This window comes from Sphaeramia orbicularis, chromosome 5 (genome assembly GCF_902148855.1).
Source record: "Sphaeramia orbicularis chromosome 5, fSphaOr1.1, whole genome shotgun sequence".
NCBI classification, from domain to species: Eukaryota; Metazoa; Chordata; class Actinopteri; order Kurtiformes; family Apogonidae; genus Sphaeramia; species Sphaeramia orbicularis.
In genome coordinates this window covers 57,917,701-57,930,741 of record NC_043961.1, presented here as the reverse complement: position 1 = coordinate 57,930,741, position 13,041 = coordinate 57,917,701, and the positions used below count along the sequence as shown (strand labels likewise).

General features: G+C 35.3%; 1 protein-coding gene across 1 annotated transcript in view; it reads left to right on the top strand.

The window, feature by feature from the left end:
• chd5 (chromodomain helicase DNA binding protein 5) overlaps nucleotides 1-13,041 on the top strand; it is a 118,592-nt gene that overhangs the window by 96,053 nt on the left and 9,498 nt on the right. Inside the window, 5 exon segments of the mRNA XM_030134549.1 lie at nucleotides 807-915; nucleotides 1,139-1,271; nucleotides 1,444-1,639; nucleotides 5,176-5,339; nucleotides 11,361-11,487. Coding sequence (XP_029990409.1) covers nucleotides 807-915; nucleotides 1,139-1,271; nucleotides 1,444-1,639; nucleotides 5,176-5,339; nucleotides 11,361-11,487 — 729 coding nt within the window.

The following is a 13,041-nucleotide window of genomic DNA, read 5'->3' as shown; positions in this document are numbered from 1 at the left end:
AAAACCAGATTTGTATGTAGAAATGATGTATTTCTATTGTTTTTAGAAAATAAAACTGTAAATTGACATACAGTGTGGTGCCATTTAAATTGCAAAGACCATAATGTTGAAATAAAGGCATATTTGCTTTATATACATATATATATATATATATATATATATATATATATATATATATATATATATATATATATATATATACACATACATATATATATATATATATATATATATATATATATATATATATATATATATATACATAAGCATAAAAAAGTAAACATTTAACAATGTAACATTTTAAATTTGTAAATCAGTGGGTTGGTAGAGTTGGTTTTGCAGCTCGTCCAATAACCAAAGGGTTGGTGGTTTGAATCCTGGCTTAGACTGTCCATATGTTAAAGTGTCCATGGAAGACACTGAACCCTAAATTGTTCCCAGTTGGACCTGGTGGTTTTGGAAAGTGCTTTGGACACCATGAAGGTGTAGAAAATGTGCTAAATACGTGCAGTCCATTCACCATTTAAATCCAATGTTAAATCTACATGTTTAAAATGTTAAATCTACATGTTTAAAATGTTAAATCTACATGTTACTCCGCAAACATGTTTACAGTTGGATGTGTTTTTTACAGTATTGTTCTGGAAACCACAGTTGCTGGTTTTTCCCGTAAAAACAACAGGATTTTTTGTACAGTGTAGTTTGTGTTGTTAATATTCTATAACTTTCTGTCTCATGCACCAAAACATCTTGAATATTACTTTATAGTTCTTCAATGTGTCTGCTTTTATATTTATACTTGTCAGAGTTGCACACCCTCTGGCAAACTGAAGAGCGAGCGGCGCTGTCTTCTGGAAAGATGCACGACATCTGGCACCGTCGTCATGACTACTGGCTATTGGCTGGCATCGTAACGTATCCTTTCCCAGATGTAGGAGCAAAAAGCTCGACATCTGGCAAAGTAATGTAAGTACTTATAACCAGAGGGAGCTTTAGCCCACGGGCTGATATTTACAAACTGCGAGGTGCGATATAAAGCTCTGAATTCCGCAAAAAACTCATCTTGTTGTTTTATTTGAGGAATTTTATGAGGTTTTGTGCTCTTTGTTTGTTTTCCTTGACCCGGAGTCTATCTCAGACATGGCTACGCTCGTTGGCAGGACATTCAGAATGACCCACGTTACGCTATTCTGAATGAGCCCTTCAAGACTGAGATGCATAAAGGCAACTACCTAGAGATGAAGAACAAGTTCCTAGCCCGCCGCTTTAAGGCAATTGTGGATTCTTCATAATTAAAAATAACAACCCGCGGCTGAAATAATTTGAGGATTAAAGGATTTGTTACACCTCAATGAAACAAGCTGCTTCTCAAAATTTATCTGCCTTCTCCTGTCACGTCTGTTTTATTGTGTATCTTTATCTGGGCCTCCCTCTCTTTTGTAGCTGTTGGAGCAGGCTCTGGTGATCGAGGAGCAGCTGAGGAGGGCAGCTTACCTTAACATGACCCAGGACCCCAGTCACCCAGCCATGGCACTCAACACACGCTTCGCTGAGGTGGAATGTCTGGCAGAGTCTCATCAGCACCTGTCCAAAGAGTCTCTGGCTGGGAACAAACCTGCGAATGCTGTGCTGCACAAAGGTCTGTAGTGGTTTGAGTCGGAGCAATGACAACTGTGGAGCCTCAAGACTGGTCAGATAGGCAGTGACAAGGAGAATACAGTGGTTCCCAACCTTTTATGGCTCATGACCTCATTTTAACATCGCAAATTTCTAGCGAACCTAGAACAGAGACATTTTTTTTTGCTAAAATCAATTTGTTTTTGATCATGTAAAAGTTTGCTATATGGCTAAAATTTGCTTAGAGGTCTTATTTCTGTCTTTGTGCATAAGAAATTAATCTAAGTGAATCCCCAAAGGAACTTTGTGTTGGTAAATGCAAGTTCTGCAAATTTACAGGATTTCAGTTCTGTTGCAACATGTTGATGGTCATATGAACTATGTTTTCAGCTCAAAAATGTCCAATTTCATCACAATTAATGCTATATTTTCATGTCAAAAATGGCAAGTTATATTTGAACTGAATTTACCTGAAAAACAAATATTCTATTCTTTTAGATTCCCCAATTTTTCTTGCAAGATTCTATCCGAGATATCACATGTTTAATTTTTACAGGTTCAAAATGGAGTATGGTGCTGATCCATCCTGCTTATGTTACACCAATACATACATTAAGAATGTCACACGTCACTTTTTAAATCAACAGTTTTCGAATAATAAGCATTTTTATAAAGAAATAACAATTCTATATTGTTATTTACTCTTTAGTCTGATGATAAACTGTACAATAAATAATTCTGATCCTAGTTTTTGCACAGGGATCATTAGTGTAAACGCTGACATGGCTGCAGAGCATCAGTATGATGGGATCCACAACAACCATGTCACATCCGTCCACTGACACATTTAGTGTTTTTGTGTCAGCTGTTATTGTTTTAGATCCACAATACTAACATTTATGAATAAGAGGAGAATTAGCAATAGTAAATCTATAAGTTTATTACAAATAAAGTACTGGTACTGACCAGAGCATCATGGGTAATGTCACGTCCATCCACCAGCAAAAGTTTTCACATACACGTGCTATTCCAAATCCAATATTTCTGAAAATATAGCTTCCACTGTCAAATAATATCAGTAGTCTGTGCACAAATGGATTAGCATTATTTCAACACAGTTCTATGCATTTCTTACAACTTTTTTTTTTTTGACAAAAATGGCCACTCATTTGACCCCCTAAGTAAATTTTAGCCGTATAATATGTTGCAAATAAATGTTAATTTTAGACGACACTTAGTCTATATAATGTATATCATTATGGACGGAGGCAGTAAAGCCAGGTGTAGATTACTGCACAAAGTGAGAATTTTATTTTCCTTGGTCAGGATATGTACAGTCAGTCCAGTTTGGATTTACAAACAAACATACAAATACAATTTATACAAATTAGGAATTATGAAAGAGCTGCAGCATCTTAAACCGACCACAATGAACATTTGACAGATAAACAGAACCTCAGTGCTTCAGTTTCAGCCTCAGTTTGTCATGTCTTTTATGTATTATAATTGTCTCTCAACTCAAAATATATTTTTTATTAGTAAGGTTTTTTTTTTTTCTTTTTTATCAATTACTAGAAATTTCAGGTGACCCCATTTGAATTCCAGGCAACCCCAAGGTTGAAAAACACTGGGATAATAGAATTGTCAGTTCTAGTTTTGTGCAGTGATAAATAATACTATTCAAAAACTGACTAAGCAGGGTTTATATGGATGTACTTTATTAACCCTTAAAGACCCAAACAGCAAATGGTGACCGAAATAAAAAACGTTTAATACCTTCTGAACCACTAAAGCTTTCCAAACATGTCAATAATTGGTGTAAAATACAATTATTCCTCTTTTCATGGTCATCAGATATGACCCATTTGGATGTTCAGAGGCTCTGTAGTTACCGCGGAAATATAATCTTCTACAACACTGATTCACCAGTAAAACCCATGGAGTTCAATGACAGTGGATGGACACACTTGTTTTTACATTCGGTTAATGATAGATTTTGCTAAAAAAAAAAAAAAAAAAAATTTTCTTCAGTTTTCTCTATTTTTGATATAATAATCCTCAACTTTACTCTGAGCTTTTATGAACATCTACATGATTAGTAAATTAAATGTAAAAAAAATACCTGATTTTCACTGAAAAAAACACAAAATACAGAAGATAATATTACAATAAATGATGATAAATCACTTAACGCCGTTTAAATATAGAGAAAAATTAATTTGGGAACTGCCATAAATATCACACTGGGCCCTTATGGGTTAAAAACAAAAAATAATTCAAACCTGTTGAGGATCCACATTCAGGTTTCAAGTTTGTGGCTGAATTGAATACAGATGCAGTTGTCCAGACGGTAGATCACAGGTGTCAAACATGCGGCCCGGGGGCCAAATCCGGCCCGCCAAAGGGTCCAATCTGGCCCGTAGGAGGAATTTGTGAAATGCAAAAATTCCACTGAAGATATTAATCAATAGTGTAATAATCATGTTATTTCAGGTTCCGTACAGACACATATAAACCAATTAGATCTCAATTTGGTCAGACAAGAAAAATACTGTCATAATAACCTATAAACAATGACAACTGCAGATTTTATCTTTGTTTTAGTATAAAAAAGTAAAATTACATGAAAATGTTTACATTAACAAACTATCCTTTTACAAAAATGCGAATAACCTGAAGAAATATGAGCAACGTTAAATGTTTTCAGAAAAGTAAATGTAATTTCATCAATATTCTACCTGTTACTAAATGTTTTGTGTATTTGTAATTATAATGTAAGTTGTAATGCACATGTGTAAATGATAAACTGATTAACTGAGGCAGAATATTGTTAAAACTGCACTTGTTTTTCTTAAGATATTTCAAGTTGTTCACATTATTCAGATTTTTAAGGAAACAATGTAGATATAAACATTATCATAATGTAATTTTACTTTTTTCACTGGTATTATTTTACGGGTCCGGCCCGCTTGAGATCATATTTGAGTAAATGTGACCCCTGAACTAAAATGAGTTTGACACCCATGCGGTAGATGAAGTAGAAAAAAAGCACATTGTAGTATATTGTGCAGTTTGTATGACACAGTGGCCTCATTCAGTTTTAATTTCATTTGTGGCGGAAACAGTCTTACTACAGTGATTAGTGGGATGAAAGTTTGGGAAGAGTCCAAGACCAAAAAAAAAAAAAAAAGACACTGAAAAATTATAGTTTTAAAATATTCCTGTCTATGACCCGTACTGATTTAGTTGCCTGTGAAAAATTTTATGGCATTTAGGTCTTGGCAGTTGTTAATTTCAGGCCCTACATCACACATTAATCAGCTTTTAATTGAGGTTGCTCACACTCATTTTAAATGGGATTTTCATGCATTTTTTTTTTTTTATAGCATTTTGTTACGGTGATATTTTTTCCCCACTAATTGATACTATGTGCTTTAATTAAATGAGTTAAAGAAGGTAAAATGAATCTTTTTTAAAGGATGTGTGTGTGTGTGTGTGTGTGTGTGTGTGTGTGTGTGTGTGTGTGTGTGTGTGTGTGTGTGTGTTGGGCTTGTGCAGTGCTGAACCAGCTGGAGGAACTTCTGAGTGACATGAAGGCGGATGTGACTCGACTGCCCAACATGCTGTCCAGAATACCGCCGGTGTCGGCCCGCCTTCAGATGTCGGAGAGGAGCATCCTGAGCCGCCTCACCAGCCGGGGCAGCGAACCCCCACCACAGCAGGTGACCTGGGGGGTACGGAGTTATACATGTGTTCTGTTGCCAGCAGTGTCTGTGGTGTGAAAGTACATTTCCGTCGATGCTCTTAACCCTGTAAAGCACAGGTGTCAAACATGCGGCCTAGGGGCCAAATCCGGCCCGCCAAAAGATCTGGTCTGGCCCCTGGGATGAATTTGTGAAATACAAAAATTACACTAAAGATATTAATCATTTGAGTTCTGGTTCCACTTACAGACCACTTGAATCTCCAGTGGGTCGGATCGGTAAAATACTATCATAATAACCTATAAATACTCACAACTCCACATTTTTGTCTTTGTAAATGTAAACATTTTCATGTCATTTTACTGTATTTACACTAAAACAAACTAAATTTTCACAAAAACACAAACAGCCTCAACAAATATGAACATTCTGAAATGTCTGAAGTGTAATTTTAACAATATTCTGCCTGTTATTAAATGTTTTGTGTATTTGTTGATCCACTGTGATTTGTAAGTTGTAATTCACATGTGTAAATGATAAACTGAAACATAATATTGTTAAAATTGCACTTAGTTTTCTTAAGAAATTTTCATTTGTTCATGTTATTCATATTGTTTTAAAGGATAGTTGGTCAATGTAAACATTTTCATTGCATAATTTTACTTTTTTTGCTCTAAAACATAGAGGAAATTTTGGAGCTGACATTATTTATATGTTATTATGTTATTATTTCACTGGTCCGGCCCACTTCAGATCAAATTTGGCTGAATGTGGCCCCTGAATGAAAATGAGTTTGACACCCCTGCTGTAAAGCCTGAGCCATTAAATCGCCTACAGAAAATTTCCAGTTCTTTGAAACTGGAGCCTTTATTGGTCCTTCTGAACAACCGAAAACAACTGTTTTTCAAATATCAATTTTCACAGGCGTCAAACATGCGACCCGGGGGCCAAATCTGGCCCGCCAAAGGGTCCGGTCTGGCCCCTGGGATGAAAGTGCAAAAATTACCCTTAACAATCCAGGTTGTCAAAATCCTTTTGGTTCAGGTTCCACATACAGACCAATGTGATCTACAGTAAAAATAACAACACAATAACCCATAAATAATGACAATGACAATTTTTCTTTGTGAAAAATTATGTAGAAAAAAATTGAAGTGAAAAAAATAACATTACACTGTGAAAATATTTACATTTACAAAACTATTCTTTCACAATAAAATGCAAATAAATACATAAATAAAAACAAAGATGAACAACCTGAAATGTGCAATTTTAACAATATTCTGCCTGTTCCTAAATGTTTGGTGCATTTATGGATCCACTGTGATCTGTAGTTGTGTTAATAATTAGAGGTGCACTATTGTAGAAACTGTTCAAATTTTAGTTCCAACCTCCAAAATTTTAACAATATTCTGCCTGTTACCAAATGTTTATGGAACACTGTGTGTAATGTACATGTATAAATAATAAGTTGAGGCATAATATTGTTAAAATTGCACTAATTTTTCAAATGAAATTTCTGTTTTTTCAGGTTATTCACATCTTTTTTGTAAAATGTAAATATTTTCATAATTGAATTGGGTTTTTTGTACTAAAACAAAAAGGAAAACTTGGATTCGTCATTATTTACAGGTTATTAAGTCATTATTTTACTGGTCTGGCCCACTTGAGATCAAACTGGGACTAAGTATGGCCCCTGAACCAAAATGAGTTTGACACCCCTGATGTATGATTTTCAGTTTTTTATCATATGTGATACATCAGGTCTCAGTGTTCAAATATTATTATTTTTGAGCAAACAAAAACATAATATAACACAAACAGGTCTAACAAATTGGTGATTCCTTTTCAAAATTGTCAATGTTCTTCCTCCTTCCTCATTAATGTCAGTCTTGTAGTGTCACTGGAAAGGCCTCTGGTGAACGAATTCCTCCCCCTGGTGGATTATCTGTGTATTGCATGTATCTGATTTTATGCATCAGGTTTTTCAAGACAAAAAATATCCCACTGATCATGTAGAGGGCTTCAAAACTCATGTATCAAATACGATACGTTTGGCATTATAGGGTTAATTAGACTTAAAATGAAGATGTAAAATGTAGGAAATAAAAGTATAAAAAAAAATAAAAGAAAAAGTTTATATTAGACTGTTTGGGATGACTGTCCTTAAAAAGAAGTAAAAACCAATTACATGGATATATTATATGGCTATACCAGGAATTATGTCCGTCATCCTTCCATCTGTCTGTCCGAGATTTTTGTGCATCTCATTTCTTGGACACTATTCATCCGATTCTTTTCAAATTTGATGCACATGTTCTTTACCCATAGGAGAACTGCAATGCACAGTTTGTTGGCTGAATTTCAATTTTTTATATATATATATATATAAATTCGTGAAAATGTCAAAATCTTTGACAATATGTCCAACCAATGTCTCAGATATTATTCAACCAATTCCTTTCAAATTTCACAGACACATATTCTTTACATGTGCCTTTCTCTTGATTTTTGCATTTTTTGCAAGTTTTTGAAAAGATTTAAAGTTAAAACTCAAAATGAATCCCTGGGTCGGAGTCAGAAAACATGTTAAGTTTCACGCTAGCATAAGTGACATTATTCATGCCCCCCCTCCCTCCTCGGTCCAATAGATTGAGTACGATAGATTCAGAAGATACTCAATTCAAGAAGGGTACACAACGATTATGCTTTCGTGGGGCCCATAATTGCCCCTGTTTGTAGGTTATGACAGTATTTTACTGGTCTGACCCACTTCAGATCAAATTGGTCTGAATGTGGAACCTGAAACCGAAAGAGAGAAGAAGGAAGTAAGGAAGGAAAAGAAAGGAAAGAGAAAAAAAAAAGAATCCTTGGGTAGGTAGGGTATCAGAGAGCAGGAGGAGCAATGTGTTGTGTGACCAGGGGGGGTATTAGTAAACTGTTCACTTTTTCACTTGTATTATAAAAATAATAGATAAGATTTATAAAGTGCTTTTCTATTGTCTGTACCAAGGTTATAATAGTATTGGATTTTTCATTCTAGTTTAGTTTTATTTAGTTCTGACTTTTTTTTTTCTCTAATTCAGTTAGTTTTAATTAGTTTTTAGAGCAGGTTTGCTAGTTTTGTATTAGTTTTTGTTATTTTCTAAATGCTTAGTTTTAGTATTAATTTTAGTTTTGTCGTATCTTTTCTCTTCTTCTTCGTCATATTCAAATAAATCCCAGACAGGACTCTGCTGCTTTCTCCCAACTTTAGTCTGCATGTTTCCAGGTAGAGTGGGGACCAGAAGACGACTGGAAACCACAAGTGACGAAAAGTGAAATAAAAACCGTTAAATATCATATGGTGCCAGCCAGTGACGTGCAGTGGGGTTCATGGCTGGGGAGGCACTGACTCTTTCAGAGCCAGATCTACAAATATATGGTGGCCTGAAACTGGAATAGAGAGAGAGAGCAAAAGGAATGGCCTGGGTATATGGGCTCTGCATCAAGTCAGCATAGGTAGACTGGCAGGAACTCAACAGGAAACCTTCAAAAAGAGCCATTTCAAACTAAAAATAAAAAAAAGTTTATGGTCTTACCTTTATTTGTACATGAAATGTAATCCTCCATTTTTGATGAGGTGAATTAAAGTGTATAAAAAAGAACGAAGGAGATTAGAAGTGCATCAATCTGTGGACTCACAGGCGCCATCTATCATGAGGCAGGGGTACTGTTTGCCTCCCCTAGTGACTTTTTCACTGCGATTTTATGATTAATCTGCGAGCCTAAACACATTACAGAAATACATTCCATACGTAATGCTGATTATGGAAGGATAGAGCATATAATCAGAGTGTTTGAAAGCATTTTAACTGTGATATGCAGAGGGACAGCGACACAATATTTTCATCGGGTACCAGCAGAGTTCATGAGGGGAGTAGACAGTTCTCCTGGAGGCACAGCACAGCCTTGCCTCTCCTCCCTGTATTTGAACGGAGCATGCGGAAATTCTGTTATTCTAATTGACAAAAAAAAAAATAATAATAATAATAACCATCTTGGATTCGAACGGAAAATGAGTTTATAGGACATACCAGCTGACAACTATCAACATTTATTATATTTTATAGTCAAATTTTTTTCTTTTCAAGATTGTCAAGGGAGGCTCTGCCTCCCCTGCCTCCTCTGACTGCACGTCACTGGTGCCAGCAGCTAAAATTGCTTGAGGGAAATAAATCGATTTCGTATCAATCTGACATTGACAAAGACAAAAACTAAGGGAATTTTATCCATAATTTTTATCCGTTTTACTTAGTTTTATAAGCACACAATACAGTTTCAGTTAGTTATCGTTTTTTTCTTTTAATTATAGTTTTTATTTATTTCAGTTAATGAAAATGTTTTTTTCAATTCTAGTTTTCGTCATTTCGTTAGTTTTCGTTAAAGATAATAACCTTGGTCTGTACTCTAAGCACTTCTATTGCATTCTTTATTCATCCTCTGGTGGTTTGAAGCTACATCTGTACCCACAGCTGCCCCAGGGCAGGCTGACAGAAGCTGCTGTAACGTGAGGGTTCGTTGGTGGTTAATACTTCATTCTTTATAAAATGAGACTGCAGGCTGGAGACGAATTTCTTCTTACAACAGTGCTTTACTTTTCATGTACTGTAACTTCTACCACAACACTTCCTGAAACATCATCTCACATGACCGAACCAGCCAATCAGGAACTAACAGTACCTAGATCGGTAAATGTAAGTGATTTAGAAAAGGCACATTCAACAGATTATTTTAGCTGCTTATATACAACAAAAGAAAATAATTAAATGTGTATATGTGTAAATAATAATTCTGCAAACATACATGTAAATAGTTATTTGTGTAAACACTGTCAATTTATTTTTTAACAAATACATGAATTAACTTATTCCCTGTAATTTATCCCATTGGTAAATTTTACATTCCTTCAACATAAATTATAAATAAATTATAAATAAAAAACATAAATAACTTCTGAGCCTTACACTGCCAATTGGCGTCAGTGGTCCTTCCGACCACCACCAAACTCTTATACACATTCATGCACCAGTGTGAGTAGAACTGGAGGCAAGGACTCAACAGCACATGACTAGGACAGAGGCGGATTCAAGCTGCCAACCCTCTGGTTATTGGACCACCCACTCTTCCTCCTGAGCCATTACCTTTAACTGGTCACTTAATATACATACAGTAGCATATGGGCTCTTCATTAGTTATTATAAAACACCTATTTATGGCTATTTATGCATATCCAATTTCCACAATGACCAGGCCATTAAAGTAACAGCTTTCTTTCTTTCGTAATTGCTGCTTATTGATAGCAGCAGCAAGGACGGTTATTGCACCTAAATTACAATCTTAAATATTTTTTGCTAGGATTATTAACGAGTTAATAGTGAATGTGTGTACTTATATATGAAACGTCGTTGTTACATGAAATGCCTTGCAGGGCATGTTTTACACAGCTGTCTTGCTAAGAATTATGACACTCCTCCTTTAATGGTATAGATGGGGCTATTGTTATGCAGTGAGGACGATTGCTCATGAAGTTAAAGCCACAAACTCATTAAAATGTGAAAGAGAGCTCAGTAAATTTTAGAAATAAAAGGCTACGGCCCACAAACTTTGAAGTGTTATGTAGTCACGACTCAGCAACCAAATTACTTCTTCAAAAACTGTGGAGGCTTGTACTCTCTATCCCCATGGAGTAACTTCCCCAGGTGTAATGGAAAAGAATTCCCTTAAGTTGTTTACTTTCACCACTGAGCTCCACATTTGGGTCCCGACGGATTTAACAAAGACTGTATTGTCTCAGTACTTTCATGTATTGTGTACCTGCATGCTGTGTTTTATTTTCTGTTATACAACATCATTTCAGCCTGGGCCGTGCAGTCGGCCATTGCTCCGCGCACGTTTGGGTTGCTGTGCCGACTCGTGTTGTAACCACGGAGATAGTAAGCAATCTAACTTTGCTTTGTCATTTGGCAGGATAACTGATCTTGAATTTGTGTCCCTCAGCCTTTCAGCCAGGGTGGGTTTGGATGCTCCCAGATGTACAGCAACAGCTTCGGTGGGGGGTTCAGAGGACCTGGCGGGCAGCCCATGGTCAACTATAGTCAGATGCCCCTCGGACCCTACGTCAGCAGTAAGGATCTGCACTTACAATAACACAAAGTACACACAGAAAGCTCTTGATACCATATTAACCCTTTCGTGCATACTGGTCATTACAGTGGACAGCTATTCTACAGCTGTTCTCTTGTATATTCATGTTTTATGTTGTTTTGGTTGTTTTTTTTTAACAATATATTTATTAACACTTTTTTTTTTTAATATACACACATACCTTGTAAATATAAACATATGTAGACCTGTACCTTACAAACAAAGGCACCTGCAACATTACAAGTCTTACAAGTAAACACACACATACACAAAAAAAAAAAAAAAAAATTACAAATAAACAATACACATACACATCACAAACTTCTCAGTCATAAACATTTGTACATAATTTAATGCCCTGTTACCATTATGGGTATTTGAACTCATTAACCCTGTTGTAAGGTTTACACAACTCAATATTTATTCCACCTCATTGTCATTTGCTAAATCAACATTTTTAACAAATATCTTAAAAGGTTCCCATATTTTTCCAAACATATCCTGCCCACCTTTTTGTATGTACGTCAGTCTCTCCAAAGGAAAAGTTGTCAACATTTGCTTCACCCAGTACACAATACTTGGCCTGCTGGTCTTTTTCCAAAACATTGCAATAGATCTTTTGGCATGTAAAAGACACATATCTATTAATATTTGTTCACTTTTGTTGTATTTATGACCTTTTGGGTAAAGTCCTAAAATAAAAAGAGCAGGATCCATTGGAACGATTTTCAAAATCATTTTTTCTATTGCCATTTTAATCTCCTCCCAAAAAGATTTGATCTTACTACATTGCCACACACAATGGAATAATGTTCCCTTCACCTCCATGCATTTTGTATGTTTTATGCTGTTTTAGTTGCATATCAGCCAACACAGTGGATACTTATGTACCATCCCATACACTGGAATTCATACCATGACTGTAACTTTGCTGTTCTTGATAAACCTGATCTGCACTAACATGTTTTAGTGTAAATCAATTGCTAATTGTTGTTAAGACTGTAATCAACTACTTTCCTAATCAAAAAGTTGGGCTTTTTTTTGCATATTATCTCCATGAAGTGAATTATAACTAATATTAGAGTATGATAAAATGTGAGCTGCATGAAACATGTTTTTATTTCATAGTTTTCAAACAGTATATTACTTTTTGATGATCGATCTTAACCCCTTTAGCCCTATCAGCTCGCCCGCAGGCTGAAAAAATTATATTAATATTCATCTACTATAAAAATATAATAAATCAGGACAATGAATGTTTTTTTCAACTTTTACTCAAAGTTTAGACCCTCATGTTAATAAAAGTACATCAAAAGTGTATTTTAGTGCAAACTTTAATGTTCACACATGATTTTGAATATTTGTAGGGTGAAACATACGCTATTAAAAATCTCCGACACGAACAATTAATTTATGCATATCATCGTCAATCCAGCCGAAAAAAAACAGGCGAGGATAAAAAATTCCAATTTCTCTTTTAGTTTGTTACAGTTTACTCAGGCATAGTAATAGATACAATATTTTAGACAATGGG